The sequence below is a fragment of the Pyxicephalus adspersus genome, chromosome 11 (assembly GCF_032062135.1).
Source record: "Pyxicephalus adspersus chromosome 11, UCB_Pads_2.0, whole genome shotgun sequence".
Taxonomy (NCBI): domain Eukaryota; kingdom Metazoa; phylum Chordata; class Amphibia; order Anura; family Pyxicephalidae; genus Pyxicephalus; species Pyxicephalus adspersus.
In genome coordinates, this window is record NC_092868.1 from 29,483,542 (window position 1) to 29,507,634 (window position 24,093).

The 24,093-nt window shown below is 36.5% G+C and overlaps 1 protein-coding gene across 1 annotated transcript in view; it reads left to right on the plus strand.

Moving 5' to 3' along the window:
- Positions 1-24,093, plus strand: part of LIG1 (DNA ligase 1) — a 50,866-nt gene that overhangs the window by 15,257 nt on the left and 11,516 nt on the right. Inside the window, exons 5-13 of the mRNA XM_072425280.1 lie at positions 2,043-2,172; positions 2,259-2,375; positions 4,480-4,569; positions 5,303-5,392; positions 9,527-9,791; positions 10,116-10,223; positions 16,338-16,394; positions 17,819-17,991; positions 18,647-18,813. Of these exons, the coding sequence (XP_072281381.1) occupies positions 2,043-2,172; positions 2,259-2,375; positions 4,480-4,569; positions 5,303-5,392; positions 9,527-9,791; positions 10,116-10,223; positions 16,338-16,394; positions 17,819-17,991; positions 18,647-18,813 (1,197 nt within the window). The remainder of the gene's footprint in view (positions 1-2,042; positions 2,173-2,258; positions 2,376-4,479; positions 4,570-5,302; positions 5,393-9,526; positions 9,792-10,115; positions 10,224-16,337; positions 16,395-17,818; positions 17,992-18,646; positions 18,814-24,093) is intronic.

Genomic DNA, 24,093 nt, shown 5'->3' on the forward strand with positions numbered 1-24,093 from the left:
CACGTGTATAATATATTGGACCTTATAAGTTTCTTTAAATTGTTGTAGTGGTTCAAAATGTTAATTGTTAAACTTTAGTAATAAATAGTTGTTTATTTATTTCTATTATTTATACTGTATCTCTGTAAAGTTCATATAAATAGAAGAACATACATTTCTGAAATATACATCCATTTTTTTTTATCAGCTTTAAAATATAACTAAATATTGCCCAGGTTGGATTCCTGTGTTTAAAAATAAATAATTTATTTTATATATTTTACTGTTCTGATCTCCATTCTCTATGTGCATCCTTCGTATTCTGTTCAACCTCTTCTACTTTGTGCAACTGTGGGCGTATACACCTTTTCTTTATGATGTGGATGAATCACAGACTGGCTCAGTGCTATACATCAGCCAATGAATCCTCTTGAAGGTACTGTTATTTTTGGGGGGCACTGGGAAGCCTTTAAAGTTGATCTAAAGTCCCACTTTGAAAGTTGTCGATCAGGCTTTCTTATGATGTCCCCTCTGAAATAACTGTTCTTATCTGCAAGATTTCCACCCAGTTGTCAAATTTTGATTTCTTGCCAAAGATACCCAGCAATCCCAATGGGTTTTGATGGGTTTAGTTCCATTTAAGCTATTAGGGCTAATCCAGTGATTCTGAAATCTCAGTACTGTCAAGTATGCATATTTATTCCTGTTTAGTATAGGTGTGGCTGGAGAAGTGTAGATAGATATTTGAGTCCTTAAAACACATATACTATTACATCATGTCATTATTTAAGAACACTCTTACAACAAGAGGGTAAAGCTACATACACACTTCCAATTATTATCGTCGGAAAACGAACGACGAACGTTCCTGCACGATATATATGAACGATCGTATAGCACCGATACTGCACATAGAGGTAACGACACGATCGTTCGTAGATATTGTACACACAATAGATACGATCGTTTAAGCGATAGAGGAACTATGTGCACGACAGGAAAGTGAACGGACGTTCGTTCATCACGCATGCTCTGAACATGGACGATCAACGAACGACCGTACACACGAACGATGCTCAACGATAGTCGTCCAATCCGATCCGCCGGTCCGGTCGTTCGTTTCCAGCGACTTTCCTCGTTCGTCGGCGTCGTTGGTTACTTTTTTACGAACGATTTTTTTGCCCAATCGATCGTTCGTCGTTCGATTGGAACGATAAAAATTGGAAGTGTGTACGCACCTTAAGTAGCAGCCAAGTGCTGCTAATCAAATGCACTTTCTTAACTGATCATCAGCAAGTGTGACTACCTCTATAATAGCAGAAATTTTGGCAGTTTGCTGGTCTGGAGCATTTGGGTGTGTGTTAACACAATGCCAAGGAAGAAAGACATCAGAATCATCATTGAAGCAACTTTTGCATCCCATCAGTCTGGGCATTTTATACACAATTAGTAAGAAAGATTATTCACGAGTGGAAACCATTCAAGAAGGTCGCCATTCTTCCCTTTAGTGGACATCCCAGCAAATTCGCTCCAGGATCAGACTATGCATTTCTCAGAGAATCTGCAAAGAAAATCCAGGTTACATCTCAGACTCTAAAGGCCTCAGCATGTTAACTTTTAAAGTTCATGATGGTAAAATTACAAAAGACTAAAGCGTGACTTGTTTGGAAGGGTTTCAAGGAGATAGATTCTTCTCTCCCCAAAAAAAGAATATGGCATCATGGTTTAGATCAGCAACAATGTCCTTTGCACAGACAAGACCACAATGGGAATGTTTGGCATTAATGTGCAGCACTATATGTTTGGAAAACCAAACACAGCAATGGGAATAAATACTTTGCCAATAAGAATCCTGTAAATCTACACAGAGGAGAAGACACAGTGTGACTGTCTAGTTCTATTTAAAGGAATTACAGTCTTTATTGTTGTTTTGTATGGCTATGGGGATGTGTTTTTTACTGGATGATGTTGTTGTGTCCTTTTTTTAAAACAATCATATTTCATAGAAAACACCCTTTTATAGGAAACCGGTAGATATATTTATATTATCTGCTTTCTTTTAGCCAGCTACTCCACCAGCTGCAATTCCAAAGGAAGGAGCCTCTGTTGGAAATGGGGAGTCCAGTAAAAGATCAGCCAGTGCTTCTTCAGATGCTTCCATGCCGCCTTCTGACATTCCCAAACGCAAAACTGGTATGACCTTAATGTTAGAATATAAATTAAAATGAGGTGTTACATAAAACCTAGCTATCAATGTCTGACTTTTCATTTGTCTGCAGCTCGCAAGCAAATAACCAAAAGAAAATTAGAAAATACAGCAGAGCCAGACATACAGAATCAAGAGGAGAATGCGAAAGAAGCTGCTGCTAAGCGCCAAAAAAAAGAGGCGGATGAAGGTAATTCTTACAAATTCTTCAAACATACACTATCTTCCGTAAATTAGGAGTTCTTTTCCACCAAGTTCAGTGGAAAAACTGTCTGCTATACCCAAGGGTTTGGAAAAAATCTGTGGTTTTCTATCATTTGTTCTTATACTTGAATTTACTTTGTTCCTATATCGTATATAAAGCTCACACGCTATTTCAGCACCTGTAGAAGTTTAGGGAACAGTTATGTGATGGTATGGTCCACTCAGTGCTTTCTGGTGATGAACATTGTTCTATGGAGGGAGTTTTTTGTATAAGACTTGGCAAATTAGTATGGATTATTTGTATATTCTAGCTTTTATTGTGGCAGTCACTTCCTGAGTCTAGTGGTTATAGTTGTCCCTCATGTGGTATTATTGTTGTGTTTATTAACTAATATGTAATGTTTAAAAACATTTTGTGAGGTAGCACCCTAGCATCCTACTAAACTCTGTGCTTCTAGTGTGCTAACCTATGGTTTGCATTGGTATTGTTTAAATATTATTGTTGTGTTTCTTTCCTCTGACTTCAGTGAAGTAACATGGTGGTCATTCTATGGCTGTAGTGGTATCAATTATCTGATGGTCACATTGGCCATTACCTGTATTAAAATGGAACTAAAGTATCACCTTGAAAAGTGCCCTTCCTGATTAGTGTCTAGCTGTCAAATTTTGAAGTGTTGGGTATCCTGCAAACCCGGCTTCCCCTGTGATTTCTGGGGCTGAATGAATGAGTTATCTAATTCTGGCCACTCAAGATGGCCAAAGAAGGTAGAAGATAGCAGCACCCACAATGCAATGGGGACAGACTAGTATCAGCCGGGTTTTGTTCCACTTTAAGTGGTCCTTTGCTGTAGTCATGTTTGCACTGTGGTTAAAGCGTTGTATACTGCTTGCATCTACTTATGGCCAATACCTGAAAATAGCTTGGTTTAGTGTCTGAGTTGACCCACTAAGACATGATATTTTCTTAAAGATTAACTTGTCATTACTGAGCTCTCTGATTCTTTCCTTACTTCTTAATTTGCAGGTATGGAGCTATTTCTGAAAAGCTCCTAATACATAAATATGTTTATATTACATCTTATTTCTCTTTATTTTTTTTTTTTTTTTTTAGCTATTATATGTATCTATATTCGTCTTGTTATCAACCTCCTGCAGACCTTAATATCCAGGGTCAAGGATTACTCGTACTAGGAACCAAATAGATTCTGTTGCAAACCCACGTGTTGAGTGGGATGACCTTTTAAGCGTTCCGCTGGTTCCTTATTGTCCAGATGGCAGGCAGGGGAGTGATTAAAGACGGTGCTAGTATCTACCCTACACTGAGGTCTGCATTGCTTTGTGGCTGCATGTGTGCTTTAACCCCGTCTTGTCTCATGGATATATGCTTTTAGCTAGGGTTAAGGCACATGGATGACTGCATTGTAATGGGGCCTCAGACCTCCGTGTAGGTAGATCCTTAGCCAAGCTCTTTCATTTCTTCCTTGCATTGAGTTTGAGGATCTGACTGTGTAGTGTTGCGGAAATCAAAATATATCATGTTTAAGGATTCCAATAATTGCATTCAGTTCTTTTTCTATCTGCAGTTAATAGGACTATATTAAAACAGAAACATTGTAATCCCAAGCTGCCAAATAATTTATTAGAATGAGTTGAGAATTTGTGAGCTGCAAAAACTTCTCCCTTTTAAAAATTATTTTAATTCCTAATGAAAAACAGATTTATAATAATCATGTTGACAAATGCACTTTAAAAGCCTGAGAGCTTCAGGGACTTGCTATACATATAAAAAAAATTGAAGGTGTCATGCTGACCCTTATGTATAGATTCATTGTGACTGCTTGGTAACATATATTAAGTTTAACAGCACAGACTTTACTAGCAGCAAGTCTACTTCAGGTCTGTAGTTCAAGTATTGAGGACATAGGCAGCCATGTAATTGGTATTTTTGGAGGAATTTAAGCAATTGTAGCCTCTGCACTTTTTCTTTTCTTTTTCTTTTTCTTCCCTTGCACTTCCCACGGCCCTCTCTTGTTGTCTTTTGAAGTAATTAAAAGAAACTTTATTTAAAATGTGTTTTTAACGGTTTTCAGGATTAGGAATTTCTCCTACTAATTCTGAATTGAACGAAGAGACTGAACAGTGTGCCTTGGACACATTACCTGAAAAGACAAATGAAACGTGTAAGCTGAAAGATCTGTACAAGGGAAAAATGTTATTCATTATCTTGTGTTGTAACAAAATTGTCTGTGAAGGTAATGATGTGTGTGTAGGGTAGGACTTGATTTCCCAATAGCTGCATTTGGGGCTTCTTTGCTAAATAATATTCAGCATTATAGATACTACCATTTTGTTCATGCACTATTTATGATATTAAGGGGTTTTAATGGATCCTTTAGACTTATTGCTACATCTGTTGTATATGTCTGTGTATGAGTATCTCTTGGGTTTTGAGACATTCCAGCAACCCCAGTGAGCCATGCAGATTTGTTCCATAAGTCTTCACAAACTGACAGGTAAGATCAATTCTCAATATATAGTGCAGAAGAAAGTAATTTTATATTCTGCTTGACAGTAGTCTAATTCATTATTTGGCAGATTCTTCTTATGAGCATTAAATAGGTGTTGAATGTGCATCAGTGTACATGTTAAATGCTGTGGATGTCTCCCTTACTTAAAACTACCATCAAATATTATTCAACCTAAATCTTTGTCAGAGAAAGTAGTAATACCCACTTGCCACAAAGGGAACTATTGACACTCTGTTGTGGAAAGGTAGCACCTTTAGATTGAGTCAAATCAGGTAAGGCAGGGAACAGCAGTTTCATTAGTTTTATGTGTGCTTTAGTATAACAAGGTTTGCACTGCATAGAATATTCATGTGAATTTATCCTAATTAAATCCTTCTTTTAACAGGTGGTAAAAAATCTAAGGTTAAGACTGAAACAAAGGAAGAGGCTGAACAATGTGCCATGGACACCTCACCTGAAAAGACAGATGAAAAAAGTAGGGACCTACATTTTAATCCGAGGACACATTCCCATGTCTTATAACATTTGTTTACTTCATTTCAGTTAGGTAGATAACTTACACATGGAGCATGCTGTATTGTGTTCTCGGTTCTGTCACCTTACGGTATATACTTTAGTAATATCCTGAGGAGCTCTGTATGTAGAATTGGGTATTTTAATATATGTTTTAGGACACACAGCAGTGTGGTAATCAGGGGACAGTTTGCGGCAATGTAAAAGCAATGTCCTCTTTCTAACTAATATTCTGAATCTAATTACATTCTATGGTGAACACAACCGTGACAATTTAACTGCAAAGAACACATTACATACATTTTCAAATTTACCTCTGAGTTCTTAAAATGGTGAGTCATGGGTCTAATATATAACGTCAATTTTAGGGTTAAAACAACTGAAATACCAGGTCAGGTCTGGTCTGCCTCATCCTCCCCCCTCATTTACAAGCTGGTGTTTGCCAGTATGAAGGATGTGGCAGCTGTTTTGTTTTGCTGGTATACAACATTGAAATTAAAGTTCATAGTTACATAGTAGGTTAGGTTGAAAAAAGTCCATCAAGTTCAACCACTAGGGAAATAAACATATCCCAGATATAAAACCCTATAAGACATAGCTGGTCCAGAGGAAGGCAAAAAAAAACCCTGGTACAATTTGCTTCAAGAGAGGAAAAAAATTCCTTCCTGATTCTATGAGGCAATCGAATGTTCCCTGAAACTTTTATAAGTTTAGATGCCCTTTTCTGCACTTTCTCCAATTCCACAATGTCCTTTTTGTAAACTGGTGCCCAAAACTGGACTGCTTATTCCAGATGTGGTCTGACCAATGCTTTGTACAGGGGCAGGATTATGTCTTGATCTCTGCAGTCTATTCTCTTTTAATACAAGAAAGTACTTTACTAGCTTTAGATATTGCAGCTTGGCATTGCATGCTGTTATTAAGTCTATGATCTACCAGAACCCCCAGATCCTTTTCCATTTATGACTCCCCCAAATGTATTCCCCCTAGACAGTATGAAGCATTCATATTGTTAGCTCCCAAGTGCATAACTTTACATTTATCTATAATAAATGTCATTTGCCACTTGCCTGCCTAATCAAACAGTACATCCAGGTCTGCTTGTAGATTATAGACATCCTGTATGGACTTAATTCCATTACATAGTTTGGTGTGATCTGCAAACACAGAAATGGTACTTTTAATCCCAAACTCTTTATCATTTATGAAGATGTTAAACAGTAAAGGTCCAAACACTGAACCCTGGGGTATGCCACTAATAACCTTAGACCATTCAGAGTATGAATTATTAATTACAACTCTCTGGATGCGGTCTTTAAGCCAGTTCTCTATCCATTTACAGATTGAGTTTTCTAAACCTATTGACCCTAACTTGCATATTAACAGTCTGTGGGGTACGGTGTCAAATGCTTTAGCAAAGTCCATGTACGCTATATAAACTGCTATTCCACTGTCTGCCTGTTACTTACTTCCCCAAAAAAAGACAGTAAATTTGTTTGACAACTTCAATCTGTCTTGAAGCCATGCTGACTATCACTTATAATATTATTTTCTAGCAGAAACTCCTCAATGTGTTTCTTTATCAAGCTCTCTAGGACCTTTCAAACTATGGACGTTAAACTAACCGGTCTGTAGTTACCTGGTAATGACTTTGTTCATTTTTTGAAGATAAGAACCACACTGGCCTTAGGTCAATCCATTGGTACCTTGCCAGTGACTAGAGTCTCTAAAAATTAAAAAAAAAATGGCTTTGCAATAACCGCTGTTTGAGGACAGGTGGATGTAATCCATCAGGTCCTGGTGCTTTGTCAGCCTTAATTTTTCCCAGCTGTTTTTCTATCATATAAATTCTGAGCCATTATGACTCATTAAAGGCAGCGACATTGCTATTATGAATTTGGACTTGAGCTCTGTTATTTTCTTCTGTGTACACAGAGCTAAAAACAGTGTTTGGTAAATCTGCCTTTTCTTTATCCCCAGTTACCAACCCAGCGACATCCTTTAAGGGGCCTACATGCTCAGATCTGAACTTTTTGCTATTATTATATTTAATAAAAAAAATTTGGGTTTGCCTTAATTTTCTTTGCAATCTGTCTTTCATTTTGAAGTTTTGCACATTTTATCTCCGTTTTACATCTTTTGTTATATTCTTTATAGTTTTCAACAATGAAGGTGATCCTTCATTTTTATATTTTTGGAATGCCCTTTTCTTGTTACTTATGGCTTTTTTAACATCAGCTGTGAGCCACATAGGTTTTAATTGTAGCCTCCTAAACTTATTACCCATTGGAATATATTTTTCAGTATACTTTTGTAGAACAGATTTTAAAGATTCCTATTTCTGTTTACTGTTCTTTGCCAAATTTTTCTCCCAGTCCAAGTCACAGAGAGCCACCTCTAATAAAGGAAAATATGCTCTTAAAATTAAATGTTTTTATCTTTCCTGTTTTTGCTTCCTGTTTACAGCTTACATTAAATGAAATCATATTATGGTCACTGCTACCCAGATTCTCTTTTATTTGCACATTTGTTATAAGCTCTGCATTGTTAGAAAGAGCTAGGTCCAGCAGAGTATCATTTCTAGTTGAGGCTTTCTATAAAATGTACCATAAAATTATCTTGTAATAAATTCACAAATTTCCTCCTTTTTGCTGTTCCTTTAGTGCCATTACTCCAGCCAATGTCAGGGTAGTTGAAATCTCCCATGATTAAAACACTTCCACATTTTGCTGCTTTTTCTATCTGTGCTAGTAGTTGATTTTCTGTTTCTTCCTTAGCAATGGTTGGCCTATGGCAGATTCCAATAAATAATTGTGTGTTATTCAACTCCACCCATAATGCCTCAACCTCATTGCTTGTTCCATCCTCAATTTCTTCTTTTTAGATCACTTCTCACATACAGACAGACACCGCCACCCTTTCGTTTGTCTCTGTCTTTACGAAAGAGCGTATACCCAGGAATATTGACAGCCCAGTCATGCGAAGAACAAAGTCAGGATTCAGCAATGCCAACTAAGTGATAATTCTCCTCACTCATTAAGGCTTCCAACTCCCCAATCTTGTTTGCTAGACTTCTAGCATTGGTGAACAGGCTCTTTAAACCGTTGCTGCTTTTACCATCATTGTTTGCCAATTTCGTATTTTTTTTCAGTACAACTAGTACTGCACAATCCAATGTTTGTTTTTAAAGAGGGAAGCTTCATACATTTATCTATAACCTCCCCCCCAACTATCCCCAACCCACCCTCCACTAGTTTCTGACCCCTGACTAATCTTTCTGACGCCTTATTTAACTGTCCCACCCACCTCTGTCCTAGTTTAAATATCCCTCCACCATTCCCCTAAATCTTTCCCCTAGCACATCCAACCCCTCTTTCATTTAGGTGCAAACCATCTCTGGCATACAGGTTGTACCCCAATGAAAAGCCAGCCCAGTGCTCTATGAACCCAAACCCTTCCCTTTTGCATCATTGAGCCATGTAACGGCAATTAACAGCATTTTTACTGAGAAATACATGGGCATTTCCAACCAAAAAGTATGCCATGAATAAATAACATGCATGGGTATAGCACAGTTCATAACCTGGGCTTTAAAACACAATATTTATTGTCAGTGAACCTGATCTCCTGTTTATTGCCTATATTCTTTACGAGTAATCTGAAGTCAGCACAAAAGATTTTATTGTCCTCAGATTGTCATTCCGATTTTCAGTGATCAGAGGTGTTTGTAATTATACAAAAGTACACAAATTGTGTGTACAAGTGATAAAGCAAATCCAGTTGGGAGCTCTCATTTTTTAACCATTCTCAGCCAGATCATGTTGTTCACTTTATTCCCACCCCAGTGATTGTAGAGGTCAGATTATTTTACATGTATGCTTTGTTTTGGGGCCAATGATATTTACCAGTCGAATAAATCAGACAAGTAAGACAATCTCAAAATTAGCAACAGATCTTCTTTTGTGTAGTAGGCCTCATAATATAATGTTGTCATATTCATAGGAACCTTGGTCTGTATTTTAAATGTCTCTATTTTATTTTTCAAGTCTCGGTTACTCATTTGCATTTGTATTAAACACCCACATTTTTTCTGCAGAAGTGAGTCCATCTCATGTCAAATCAAAAAATAGTAAAGGACTGTCAGACAAATTCTTTGAAAAAAGGAGTAAAAAAGTTTCAGAAAAAAAGATTAAAAAAGAAGAAGAGAGCAAAGAAATTTCTGAAAAAAACTCTGAGGGTGAGAGTAAAGAATTGTCTGAAAATTCTTCTGACAAAGAAGTTTGTGAAAAGGCTCCTGAGAAGTCTTCTGCTAACACACCTGCAAAGTCAACACCTGCAAAGTCAACAAAAAGTGTTTCAAGGTATAAAGCTTAAGATTGTCTGTAATGTCATTTGAGATCTGTGTTCCTATTATATGTAAAATTAAAGCTGACTACACAGTTATAAAATATAAATTCAGTGTTGAAGTTTTAAAACTGGGAATGTAAAGGGACCTGAACAGGAAGGTTTATAGTTTTGTACAGGGAAGGGTGTGCCGTGCCCCATGGTTCTGGAAAGATTTTGGAAAAATGCTGGGTTCGGTCAAGAATGACTTGGTGATATGTTGCTTTGGCAAATGCCACAAAAGTGCTCATTAAAGATGATTGTGTTCTGGTTTATTATATAAACATTTTTTTTTTATTTAGCTTCTTTGGAACCCCCAAGCAAGATGTTTTGGACAAACAGGCAGAATACAATCCATCAAAAAGTAATTATCATCCTGTAAATGATGCCTGCTGGACTTATGAGCAGATGTAAGTATTTCTAGGTAGTATGATATGCATTTACTAAATTTTGGTTCAGACTTTCTTCTGAAAAACCTGCCTGTGAAATTCCCCTGGAAGCCTACTCTGCGCAAAAAAGGCTTCCAGGAAAGTTTTCACGTAAAAAACCCTTGGGTTTGCATAAGCATGTACACACTTTTATAGACTTTTGTTCTAGCTTTTTAAACTTCTGTAATAGCTATTTTTTTTTTTTCAGGAAACTATAACCTAACTTTAAAAACTGTTATAAAAGCCTGCAGCAAAAGCTCATAAATGCCTGCACAAGCTTTTATGAGCCATTGAATGTGAGTCTAAGGAGACATTTGAATGGCCAAACGTCCACAGAAGCTACATGGAGCTTTCTAAACAAATGCTTATTAAAGAATAAAGCCTTCAAAAAACAAACCCAATAATTTTCATTTAAACTGTAAAAACACTTCCAAAAGTCTAGGAAAAAGGACGTCTGAACATGCCCTAAAACCTCCTATTCTTACCCACACAAGTCACCTTGTTGACTTATTGGCTGGTGGTAATTCTTCCTTTAGGAGCAATGTGTATACACATCATGACCTAGTCTGTATTTATAGAAATAATGTATTAGGCCTGGTGAACTGTGAGAAATTTTACACTGGTAATTTGCCAAGATTTACAAAAAAAATTATTTTGGGATCATAATGCAGTTAAATTTGTAAGAAAAGTAATCCCCGTTTAGGCTTGGAAGCTAGTTGCTGCCTACAGAGGTGGACCAAATTGTCGATTTCTGTGATCCTACTTAGCAAACTTTCACAAAATGTAGCCACACACACACCTAACTTTGGCCTACAGTGAATACTTACCTCTTAAAGGGAAACTTTAATGTATCTTGTTAAACTGAACCTGTTGTGTATAAATTGGTACCACTAGTAAGTCTGGACACCTTATGTTTCCAACAAGTGCTTCCATTTGCCTTTTATTTTGGTTCTCTTGCACCTGAAAATAACTTTATTTGTAGGGTCTTCACATCTTTCCTATTCATACTAAATAGGACAACATTCTGTTCTGGACTTAAAACATAACTATTTATTTTTGAGAAACATGGACAGGGGTTTGTATGTTCTCTCTGTGTTTATGTAGGTTTCCTTCTACATATCAGAAACATACAGTTAGTTTTACTGATTTCCCACAAATTGGCCTTAGACTGTGTTAATGACATGACTATGGTAGGGACTTTGCTGAAGTGCTGTGTAATATGTAAAAATCTAGGATGATATTAATATGATTGGGACAATCATTTTATTATTTGAAAATCATTAGGACAGTTTTTCCACATATATAAAACTACAGACAAACGCCAATACATTTTCATCAATTTATCAAACAATGTGTGCCAATTTTCCACCTAGAAAAAAATCGCAGTTCACTAATTGGCTACTTTTTATAAAGAAATATAATTTCTATAATTTTTTCTTTTTGTTTATTTGGTTTAAGTAATATTTTTGAGACATTATACCTATATTTTTTTACCTGTCATATAATCATCTTTCCTCATTTGTTATTTTTTTCTGTTTTAATATCTTTATTAATTTTCATTTACATTTAATTTAAAAATTCTGTAAATCTACCTCAAATCAATAACAACAGCAATTTAATACAAGTACCAACTCCTTCCATTATATCCATCTTTCTTAACCTACTAACTTCATGGGTTCTGCTAGTTCTCTTTTAACTAATACTTAGTAGTAGTTCAATCTCCCTAAATAGTTTAATCCTTACCTCCCCTCTCTTAACCTCTTATTACTTCCCCTTTTATTTTATCTTAATTAGTGTTCAACAATTTATCATCAATCATATAATCCTCCTAATAGTGACAATACCAGGAGGGGGAAGGAATTACTTCCCTTCTCCCCAAACATCATGTATAACCGACATTCATCGTGTCTAACTTTTATCTTTTATTTTTGTGAAAAAAAAAAAGAATTACCCTGTGACAAGTGAAATATATAAAAATATAATATTTCTTTGTGACTATGTGACTTTAAGGAAGGAGAGATAATCCTTGCCATTTCATCTTTTAATAGCAATTGTGCATAATGATCTAGATCAATTTTTATCATCCCCTTAACTCCATGAAATTAGAGTTTGGTTTATTTATTCATACTACATTATGCTATCTTACCCGCTAAAGATTTATTTCCACCTATAAAAAGCAAAAAAAAAAATCCAGCAAAATATATATATATATTATATAATAGATGGTTTCAGGCTCAAGAGTGCTTAGGAAAAGAACAACCCACAATGGTGTATGCAATTTGATATACTCCCATCCAAATCTTCCTAATTTTTAGGTATTCCCACCAAATAGTTCCTGAGGTGTTACAGCCCCTAAAACAATTACCTGTACAATTCAATTCAACTGAAATTTAGCAAGCCTGGGTGGTATCATATACCATCTCATCATTAGTTTATAATTAGTTTCCACAGCTGAAGCATTAATACTACAATGAGCTATTGTATGCCAAATCTGATCCCAGTCCTCTTGTTGAAACTTTTCACCCAAATCCCCCTCCCCTTTAGATATATATGATGGGGGCTTCATACTTCTCACAAAATTCATTAAATGGAATTATCCCAGACAGATTTAAAAAATGATGAATTCTGTAAAGGCCCTTCTCCATCCACCAAGCACAATGCCTTGGTTCCTCTATGCCAGGGGGGAACATCGTGAGCCGCCCTATAATACAAGCTCAAATTTGGTACTGATAAGCCTCCCATACTCTTAGTTGGAAATAAAGTATGTCTAGGGACTTGTGGTCCCTCCAAATAAACTTGATCATCTTGCGCTGTAACAATTTAAGTACCTGAGTAGGTATAGCTAATGGAAGAACTCTCATAGGGTACAATGGTTTTGGTAACCAGGACATCTTTATTAGAAGCTATCCGACCCAACCATGATAATTGATATCGTTTCCATGATTCAAAGAGACCAGATCAGGAATATTAGCAGCATATAATGCATCATAAAAAGAAGCAATAAATACTAACTAAGCCTTTTTGGTTCCCATTGAAAAGGGAAGTTTTCTTTGAGTATCTTCACCATTTCTGGTGCCAAAGTAACATTTAGAGTCTGAAAATGCCCTAAAATTAGGCAGAGATACCATGGGATTTGTCAAACTAAGATGTATGTCGTCCGCAAAGAGGCAAAACTTATGTTTGCCTTTCACCTCTATTCCCTGAATATCTGCATGCTTACGAATTGCTATAGCCAGGGGCTCCACCGCCAGTGCAAACAGTAGTGGTGATACTCAACAACCCTGTCTAGTACCTCTACTTATCAAAAAACTCTGAGTGGTAGCCCATATATTGGATAAATGCTTTAGGGGAAGCATATAGAGAGGATACTCATTTACAAAAATTTGGTCCAAAACCCCACTTAATTAGTAATAACATAAGGTATGGCCATAATACTGAATCAAACGCTTTACTAATATCTAAGCTTAATAATAATGCTGGGGTTTTGTCTTGTTTAGTCTGATGTACTAAATGTAGTACCCTCTGTATGCTGTCTCCTGCTTGCCGTCCATGAATAAAACCAGTTTGGTCAGTTGATACAATATTCCCAATACTCGCATGGTCAGGATCTTGGCGTCCAGGTGAAGTAAAGATATCGGTCTATAATTAGACTAAGTTGTTGCATCGGTAAGGGGTTTTGGTAACATACAAATGGTCACATCCAGTATACTAGGTTGCAATGCCTCCCCTTTCAAAATACATGTAAACATACCAGATAAGGCCCTAAAATCTGTTGATATTTTTTATATTAAACTGCCGTAAATTCATCAGGTCCCAGACTCTTGTTTGACTTCAGGCATTTATTAGCTTGTATCACTTCAGATAAAGTATTATTCAGCCATAATCCCCTGTAGTTTTTGACCCACATCTGGGTTACTTAGTAAAGAGTCATTAAGTGACCAACTAAATGAGTCTGATTTCGGAAAAAGAGAGGATAATGTAGTCCAAACTGCATCATGGTCAGACCATGAAACCTCCCGAATATCACGTTATCAATGTCGTTATCAAAGGCAATGCCCTTTGATATATTAAATGTGGTCTATATGCGTTAACAAATGATGAGGATGGGGAAAAATTAGTATAATCTAAATCTTTAGGATGTAGTTCCCTCCACAAATCTACCAGCATCTTGGATCTAAGTAATTCAAGCAATCTATTGGATGTATTATTATCTTTAAATATAACGGTATCCATAGACACCTTTTTCCTGTCCAGATTTGGCATTAAAGGTACATTAGTAATTTATCAAAATGCTCTGTACATGTTGGAATACTAGGTTTATGAGGCTTTAAAAAAAAAAAAAAACGTTACTGATTGTCATTAGGAGCATAATAAGATACCAAGGTTACTTTGGCATCATTCAATGTTTCTACTAGAAGCAAATAACGACCGTCCCCATCAGCTACCTCTTTATCTGATCGAAATGACACTGTTTTCCTAAAACCAATGAGCACTCCACTCCGCTTTACCGTGGCACTTGCCTTAAGAACAGTGGGATAGGCGGCACGAAAGTATTTTGGGCAAGAAACAGTGGAAAAGTGTCCTGTAGGCATATAATATCTGCCTATGAAATGTCGCCTATAAATTGATTCTATCATCAATATTTGTACCATGAGCCACCTACCTAACATCAAGAACAATGGGGGAAAGACACGACAAAGACCGGGAAGACAAAGACCACACAAGACCAACACCATATACAGCATATATTCCCAAGCCATGTGGGACCTACTCCCACTCCACACCCTCTTTATTTGATATTGCAGTCTATTAGTGCTTACAAAGGGGGACAGAAATCTTTCTGACACCCCAAAAACCACACTAGACATGTTCCTCAAAAACATTGAGGGTATTCTAGTGGTAATAGGAGTACGCAGTGACTTCCGTCATTCAGTAGGCAAATGCCAGAATCTCCATGAATAGCATTGTCTTGCAAGTCATAACCTAAGGGATAGAACGTTGGCTGCAGAAGGAAGGGCAAAATTTCAGTTTAAAAGAAAGAAACAAAGGAAGGTGCAGGTGCTTCTTCACTGGTAATCTTATTTTGACTGTTACTGGACATATAACAGTACTTAGTAACCAATGTGGCAAAGGTTAATGCCAATTCCAGCAGTATATAAAATGCTAAGGAGTATACAAATATAAACAAGGTTTTAACTCCAAGGGACTTTTAAGGCATCCATTAACATATCATTTGTGATAAAATTGTGCTTAAAATTGTCTGTTATCCTATCCTATTATCCTTATAGTATTCTATCTTATTAGTATAATTAAGCATATTAAACATGTTGCTATTACATAAACTGACATCTAACATGGATAATAAAAACCCTATTCATAGCATATTGTAAGACCAAATCAATGGTCGTTTATCAACATAAAATACTTCCACATTGCTACCAGGTACTAATGATCATTCTTGAAGGCTTGTCAAATGAATATTGATAATAAAGTATTCAGAGAATGAGGCTCCAAAAGAGATTCAAAATTATAGTAAAAAAAAGACCATTAATATTTTATGATTTACAAAGCACATAATAACACAGCTCATTACAGCTATAACTCCTTTTGTTACAGATCTGAAGACAATTGTAAAATGTCACTTCAGGTAAAAGCCAGGACAGGGTAGATGTCACAATAATTCATGGGAGTTTGAAAATGTTCAGCAAAATATATAAATACAGGGAAATTAAAAGGTTATCTCATTGTAGATATCATTGAAGACTTATGGGCCCGATTTATTAAAGCTCTCCAAGGCTGGAGAACATACACTTTCATCAGTGAAGCTGGGTGATCCATCAAACCTGGAATGGATTTCCTAAAAGTCATTTGCTATTTGTTAGCAAAGGTTTTCAATCCTGAACCAGATCCATTCCAAGTTTGCTGGATCACACAGCTTCACTGCTGAAAGTGTATCCTCTTCAGCCTTGGGGAGCTTTATTAAATAAGGGCCTATAAATAAATATGACAGGTTCAGCTTAAGTTTTTTTACAGGTTTTTACAGATATTCTAGGAATTTTTTTAACTTGTAACTACTTGTGTTCTTATCTTAATTAGGGTTCCATACTTGGCAGTTGCACGCACCTTTGAAATGATAGAAGATGAATCTGCACGGTAAATAATCCATGAATTAATTCTAATACAAATATATAAATTATATATATCAAAATTAATCCTATATATTTTTTTACGCAGATCACAGCAAGTCCTGTAGTTACATGTAACAACAATATATAAATCATTGGGACTTTTAAGTTATATTATTGAGCTGTATTTTCTATTAAACTGTAATACCATTGGAGTTTCTCCTGAATTAGCCAAACATGTTGAGGGACACATACATTATTGGTAAAACAATTGGCTTTTGTATGATTTATATATTGTGTGTTTCTATTGTTTTAATTATGCCTTAATAGACACAGTCCCTCTGTATTGGGTGCCTTGGCTCACTTTAATATTTACTATATCCTTCAAGGTTGCATGATTTCCCTAATGAAGATGCCAACATCTGCAGCATGTATTTCTGGTTCTGTCCCTCTGAGTCTGGGAGGCTGCCTTGGTTGGGGCTGGGTCAAAACTTTAAAACTTACACCTTACAGAATTTACTTCTGTCTTTTAGAACTCATAAAGTGGCAAGTATTTCACCCTCCCCTCAGAGCTTGTTAGTTAGATTTTGTTCAGAAACAGTCTATTGTGCATACAGCTGTGTGTCTTGCCTTAAAATGGTTGCTTTTCCAGTGGAAATGCACTTGTCTTCAAGGCTCCATCTGATAAATGGTTGGAAGCTCTTTGCCCCTTTCTCTGTTTCTGTTGATGGGTTGTGTTACACACCTGATCCTGGTTGTGTCTTTACTTTTTTTAACCAATGTCTGACTGGTCTAAATACCTTAAAATAGATCCAGGCAATGCTGTGGTTGATCCCTTGGTTTTTTGAACTTGTGGAGCAGTTGCTCATAGAGCCTTATTTATTAATGCTCTCCAAGGCTGGAGAGGATACATTTTCTACAGTGAAGCTGGGTGATCCAGCAAACCTGGTCAGAGTTTTCACATCTTCATAAGAGTTATGATTGATAATAGCCTCCTTTTGAGACCGTTCCCTTCACACAATTTTACTCAAGACATACTGTATGCAACACAACCTTCCAGACAAGTCTGTCTGTGTTCTGCACAGGCTGGTTCTGTTTACACCAAACTCTTTCCCTGGTTGGTGGCTCTGACTCTGGTGTTGAAGCCATTATTTTCCCATGTTTTGAAGATTTTTTCAGTAGAGCCAACCTATTATTGCTGGGCACCTTTTTGGTAGTCTTTAATAGAAAGCCCTTTAACAAGAGAGTAATGTTTATTGATTGATGGTGAGACTGACAGAGCACCTTATTTACCACTTTGACAGCTATAATGCTTCACTTAATGGCTGAGAGCTCTGAGCTTAATATTTACTGTAGTGCTGTATTCACAGCTAAACAATTCTAAAGATCTGCACATGTAAACATGGTATTACTGTGGTATTTGTTATAATATATTGCTTTCTTTTTTTTCAGCTTAAAGAACATAGAGACACTTAGTAATTTTCTGCGTTCTGTTATCTGTCTATCGCCTGGGGATCTTTTGCCTTCTATCTACCTGTGTTTGAATCGATTGGGTCCTGCCTATGAAGGCATTGAACTTGGTATTGGGGAAACTATATTGATGAAAGCAGTTGCACAAGCGACTGGTATGAACATATTTCAAATTTTTTTTCCCTGTTGCTTTATTGATCTGTTATTGGATATGTATTGGTCAGTATGTAACATAAGCGTACACCATATTATTATGATCAAAAGGATTTTGATTTTAGTGAAAGTACTACACATAAAATTTTGTATAGTTAGTTAATTTAAGTCAAAATTGCACACTTGTTCCTGGTTCGGTCCTCAGATAGTACTAAAGCCACTGGATCAGCCAGACAGCAAGCTTTTTTTTAGAAGGTCAATGGAATCTTCTGCATTACCTTCACTACAGGTTTCATCCAGTGGAACTTTTTCATATCTGATTGAACGGGATCTTCTAAAGGGTACACCTCAATGAATGAATTAAAAATACAATCTTATAACCTCTTTAAATCTTTTTGCAGTAGGAACTTTGCAGGGCAGGAGCATGGAAGCTGCTTTTGCTTGTACTTTTATTTTTACTACCCAGTGAGTCAGTGATCATCAACATACATGGTCCCTGGTTGGGACAACTGATGTCTACATGTTTGTTTTCGGTCCATGTCTGCCTAGCAAAATAAATCATCGGTGGCAACTCCCTTATTTATATACAGGTTCCCTTTGATGTGATTTGGTTTATTTATGATGAATTCTATACCTGTCTTTTCTATTTCTTGGCAGGACGCCAGTTAGACAAAATTAAAGCCGAGGCTCAAGAGAAGGGAGATCTTGGACTTGTTGCGGAGAGCAGCCGTAGTAATCAGCGCACTATGTTCACACCACCAAAACTTACTGTTTCTGGTGTCTTTAACAAGCTGAAAGAGATTGCCAAGATGGCTGGTAACGCTGTAAGTATTCAATAATGAGTAAATGTGGAACCTAACACCCACATATACTGTATACATTTTTTGTTAAATATATCTTCTAATATGAATGAATATATCTATTCATTTTAAGCATAGAGAACATCATACATAAATCCAAGTACAGTGAGGGAGAGAAAAAGGGGGGGGGGGGAGAAGAACAAGAACAAGGGTACATAAAAGCTATTGTGTGTACAATATCTACGAACGATCGTCTCGTTAACTCTATGTGCAGGATCGGTGCTATACGATCGTTCATATATATCGTGCATGAACGTTCGTCGTTCGTTTTCCAACGATAATAATTGGAAGTGTGTATGTAGCTTTACACACAATAGGAGGAGAGACCTGATTAGTATTGAGTGAAGTACTAATAGTAATTTGGGTGAACAATCAGTGGGGCTCAGTTATTAGGAGAATTTATGCTGTTAACTTCTAAGGTAAATTATCATTCTTGCAAGGATAGTTTATATAGTTTAATAAACACACAGCATTTATGCTGTGTGGTTTTTAGGTGTTTATTTAAAAGGGTAGAGCTTTTATTAATAAGTATGCACAGTATATTTGTACATTAGGATGCTTACCTTGCATATTGCAATCCCGGATTTCAGTGCTGGCATCTTTCTTGATTAAGGTAATTGGCTGCATGTGCTCAGTAATTGTCCTGCTTCATTTATGACAGAAGAGAGTCTTTTATTGTGATAATAATTCCTGCCTGTCAGCTCTTTTCTTTTAAATAAAGTTCCACTTTAACAAAATTATCTGCAGGTAAATTACAAATAATTTACTGATACATAAATCAGTCATATATGTACATCTACTCTTTTGCTTTTTAATAGTTTTAGTTATAATTCAAATCTCAGTGATAGGGCACATTTTGCTTCTCAGATGTCAGTATATATGAGTAATAATAAAGTCAAATTTAGTCTGGTTGAGCTTCTTTATAGTCATTGCTTTCTACTTTAAACAATACTGATAATCAGCCAAGGTACCCAAATATGTTTCCAAACACAAAAAGCGGGTGCATGCAAGCAGATGTTTAAAACATATGTAGTTCATTGATTTCCATAATGCAGTCTAAATCCAAGCTTAAGCCAGAATTATTAGTACATTTCTATTAGATCTAAGTCCAGGACATATAAATAGTCATAATGTATCTAATTTTGCTGACACAGGAACAGCTTAACATTTTGATTAGCAAGCTACTGCCTAAGGAGTAGATCAGTGGATTTTAAAATAGATGAAAATTGATGGAAAAAATGAAACACAAAGGATATAGGTACATGGCTTTCTTTGCCTTAGACCTTTACTACATGTGCTGTGAATATAATTAGCTATACACACAGCAGTTTGATGCAGTTGTTTACTCAAATCAATTTATAATGTACTGGCATTTTTCTTAACACCTCTTGGTGCTATACTTTATTGTAGTGGTGCAGTGTATTATTATCGTGTATTAAAGAGGGCATAGTTAGATTATATTATTAAATTGCAAAGTTCATATGATCTGATACTATTGAATTGTTTTAAGAACGTTCAGCTCTCCAAATTACTTTTTAAAAATTAAATTTCTTATTGTTCTTTGATGGACATAGCAGTAAGTTACTGTCAGGTTAACACAGCAGCCTAAAAAGTAGTCCTTCAGATTTAGGGTAATATTTGCTCCTTTCTTTAAACAGGATATCATTCTTTAGTCCCCCCAGAAACAGGTTCTAGTTTCTCAAAAGGGGTTCTTCCCTCTCTTTGTCTTTGGTTCAGGCCATAAGAGTCTATCTGAGCTGCTAGGTTTTAAAAGTTTCTTTTCGCTAGAAGACAAGCCTGTTGTTTTCATCTGTGCTGCCTCCATCCTAAGGTCATTCAGAATACGTAAGGTGACAAAGACCTTTCCCATACACTCACTTTTGACATCTCCCCTTACAGAAAATAGAAACTGTAACAACCTGTCTGCCCCCACAGTAGATCCAGCAGTGTCCCAACAGGGCAACTACCATGCTAGTAGAAGATGCTTCTGTTTTTAAAGATCACAAGGGGTTAAAATCTCTCAGTATAACTTGGTTCCCCCTTTTCTATTCTGCCTAGTATCTTTCTTCTCTGATTATGGCCTATTGGTCTGGAAACATAAGATGTGTTGATCACTGTCCCTAAACTTTCCATCCTTTTTTGGAGACTTTCGTCTTCTCGCTACTTGATTTAGAATTTTGTTCAGGAGTTTCCATTGTGGTCCTTCATGTCTGTTTTCTTGTGTATACATGGGATCTGAAATTTGCATTCTTCAGGAATATCTGTTTAAACCCATTAGAAATATTCTTGTCCCTGATCTTTTATGTGAGATAGTATTTATTTTATCTTCTATAAAATCAAGGAGGTGATGAAAGCTAAGTCTTTAATTTTGCCAAAAGTAGTTTTTCTTTTTTACCTGAACCAGGGCAATATTAATTTCCTCCATTGCGTAAACTAACCTCAAACTTTATTAAAAAAAATGAAACACCAATGCACTGACATAACACAATGCTCAATCAGTACCAGTATCAGTCACTTGTAATAACAGCTTCTGGGATATGTCCAGATGGCACAAAATATGGTCCATAAATGCGAAGATGCTAGTAAGCCCCACTCAATGCATTTTATGGCAGTGACTTCATTAGGAGCGTTATCAACATCCTCACCATGCCGACCTTTCTACTCTATCACAAGTAACAAATTTTCAACAACATGGCTTGTTACAAATACACTACGTGTACTCTATTACTGTACATCTCCCTAAAATTTTGTTGTATTATTTTGTTTTGGGGGTAGGTCTTATATTAGGGCAGGTTTACAAAATAGTGCTAGGTCTTACTTTCGGGGTAGGTCTTATTTTCAGGGAAACACGGTATATATATAATATAGTCCTTTACCATTGTCTACTGTTGGTGAAACGTGTCGGCAAAAACAAGACGTTACACTTTCTTGTACCTAGGGATTACTCTGTATAGGTACATGATCCTATTTCCCATGAAGTTTTAATGACCTATTAATAAGAGTACTTGAGCTTGTTTGTATTTATAAAAATTATTTAACCCTAATAATGCTGATTTAGCAAACCCCAGCTTTCGTTTTTTTCTATGTTTTTGCATAATTTGAGCCGCCAAATATTTTTTAAAAATAGATTGAAGGAAGGACTAAGTATTTAATTTGTGGTGTATTGTCTACTCTGCAAAGATAATATGTAAATGTCAGCTTGGGTGAAAATATATTTAACATACTGTGACAGTAAAGGTATTTTGTTGTACCAACTTTAGTGAGGTCCAGTAGCACTTTAACTGGAAATGTATGCAGTATCATATAGCTACCATAAATATTGTTCTGCATATACATATAGTGGTACAAACCAAATATAAATGACTCTGCTGTAGGTTAATGTACAGTTGCAAAAGGTTTCAAATATCACAACTGTAAGTAGAAGAGCCGACCCACAGTTATTTGTGTGAAGAGACTAGAATTTCATGACAGGGTAACAAGCAGACATACTACATAGCATTTACATGGAATCTGTTCTTGGAAGTCAGGCTGTCCAGGAGAAATAATAATACTAATAAAAGACACTGTGTAAAACTTTAGGTCCAAAAGTACAAAAATAATTAACTGATAATTTGTTAATAAAAAGTTACCAACCAAACCGTCTCCCCTGTTCCTCAGGGCTTGGAATATTAAAGAGCAACTTCTCCAAGAAGTGTGTTTTGTATGAGTGAATAGCTTCAATGAGGAAAAGTTGATATGCAGCAATCTAGTGCTTTGACAGTACTTGACAGTACAGTTACACTTTTTAATATTTTATACTTTTTGTATATGTCAAAGCTTGAATTGGGCTAAATGTAATTCGCCATATTTGTTATGCAATCTTTTTTGTTCTGAATCTAAAATGTAAAAAATACACAACAGTTACCTTTGACTTTTTTATCTGCCAAACAAGGCCATTGGGGTTATACAGGCCATGTATACTTTATTGTTCTGAATGACCGCAATACAAAAATCAGCATTTATATGTTATTGCAATATAATAAACACACTGATGTGAGATGTACTTAAATATTAAAATACAGTTTTGAAGTACCTTTATTTTTTTGTACATTTAGATAGATTAGGCAGCCCCATAAAAATGAATAATACATATTTAAGATACATTTATGATGAAATCTGGTTCTTGAGATTTATTGGCATTCCCATTACACAAACTAACTTTCCCCTCCAAATAAACTTTATTCATTGCTGATTATGTGTTTCATTGAAACATAAGAGCTTGTCTTAAGACCTTGGCCAGCACCTCTGACTTCTAGTCCTGATGGTATTTATGTTGGTGGATTAAGATCATTCTGTCAGACATTATGTCCTTGTACTCAATTAGGTTCAACTGAGTTGAGTCATGAGAAAAGTAGAACTTCCATGTTTGTTCAGGACACCATGCAGTACCCCTATCTTTCAGACAATGTTTTCTTGGGGCTGGTGAGTTAAAAAATGTGCCATCTGCTGGTGACAAAGTTTTGCACTTATGTATGTGGTCAGAGTTTCAAATAAATGTTGGTTCTTCTTAAATACAGGTAGTCCCCAGGTTAAGGACATCCAACATACAGAAAACTCCTAGATACTAACGGGGCTTCACTGCTCCCTCGTGTGAAGGACAGAGGCTTGGAGGGGGCCAGTTTGCATGCCCTGCAGAAAAAATCTTTTGCTAAACACAGCTGAGGTTGTGGGTGATCTTAAGAGCTGAGCTGATCTGTAACATCTTGTAACTCTTTAATGACCAAGACAAACTCTGAAGTTGTTTCTTTTTGAATATAAAAGCACAGCATGCTCCCGAAGTTAACAAATGTTTAGGCTCCGTCAAATTTTTTTTTTTTCCTGCTTTGTTTGTCAACATCTGTCCTAATTGCATTTATTAACCACCTAGCCGTTAAGCCCGACCTTCGTACGGGCAAAAAAAAACGGCTAGGATGGTTAACCCCGAGATTTTTCCCGTCCATACTTACCTGGTCCCCCTGTGCTCATCCAGCGTCGTCCTCCGTCCAGCGTCGTCTGTCGATCTCCCTCTCCAGCGTCGGGTGCCGGTGGAACACAAGATGCCGGCCTGCGGAACACAAGATGCCGACCGGCTTCTTACCTGGTCCCGCTGATTGTCCCACGTCCTTCTCGTTCCAGCGCCGGGTGCCTTCTGAAACGAGAAGCCGCCCGGCGGAGAAAAAAAAAACGGACGGCTCCTCCCTGCGTGCGTGATGACGTCGGGAAATT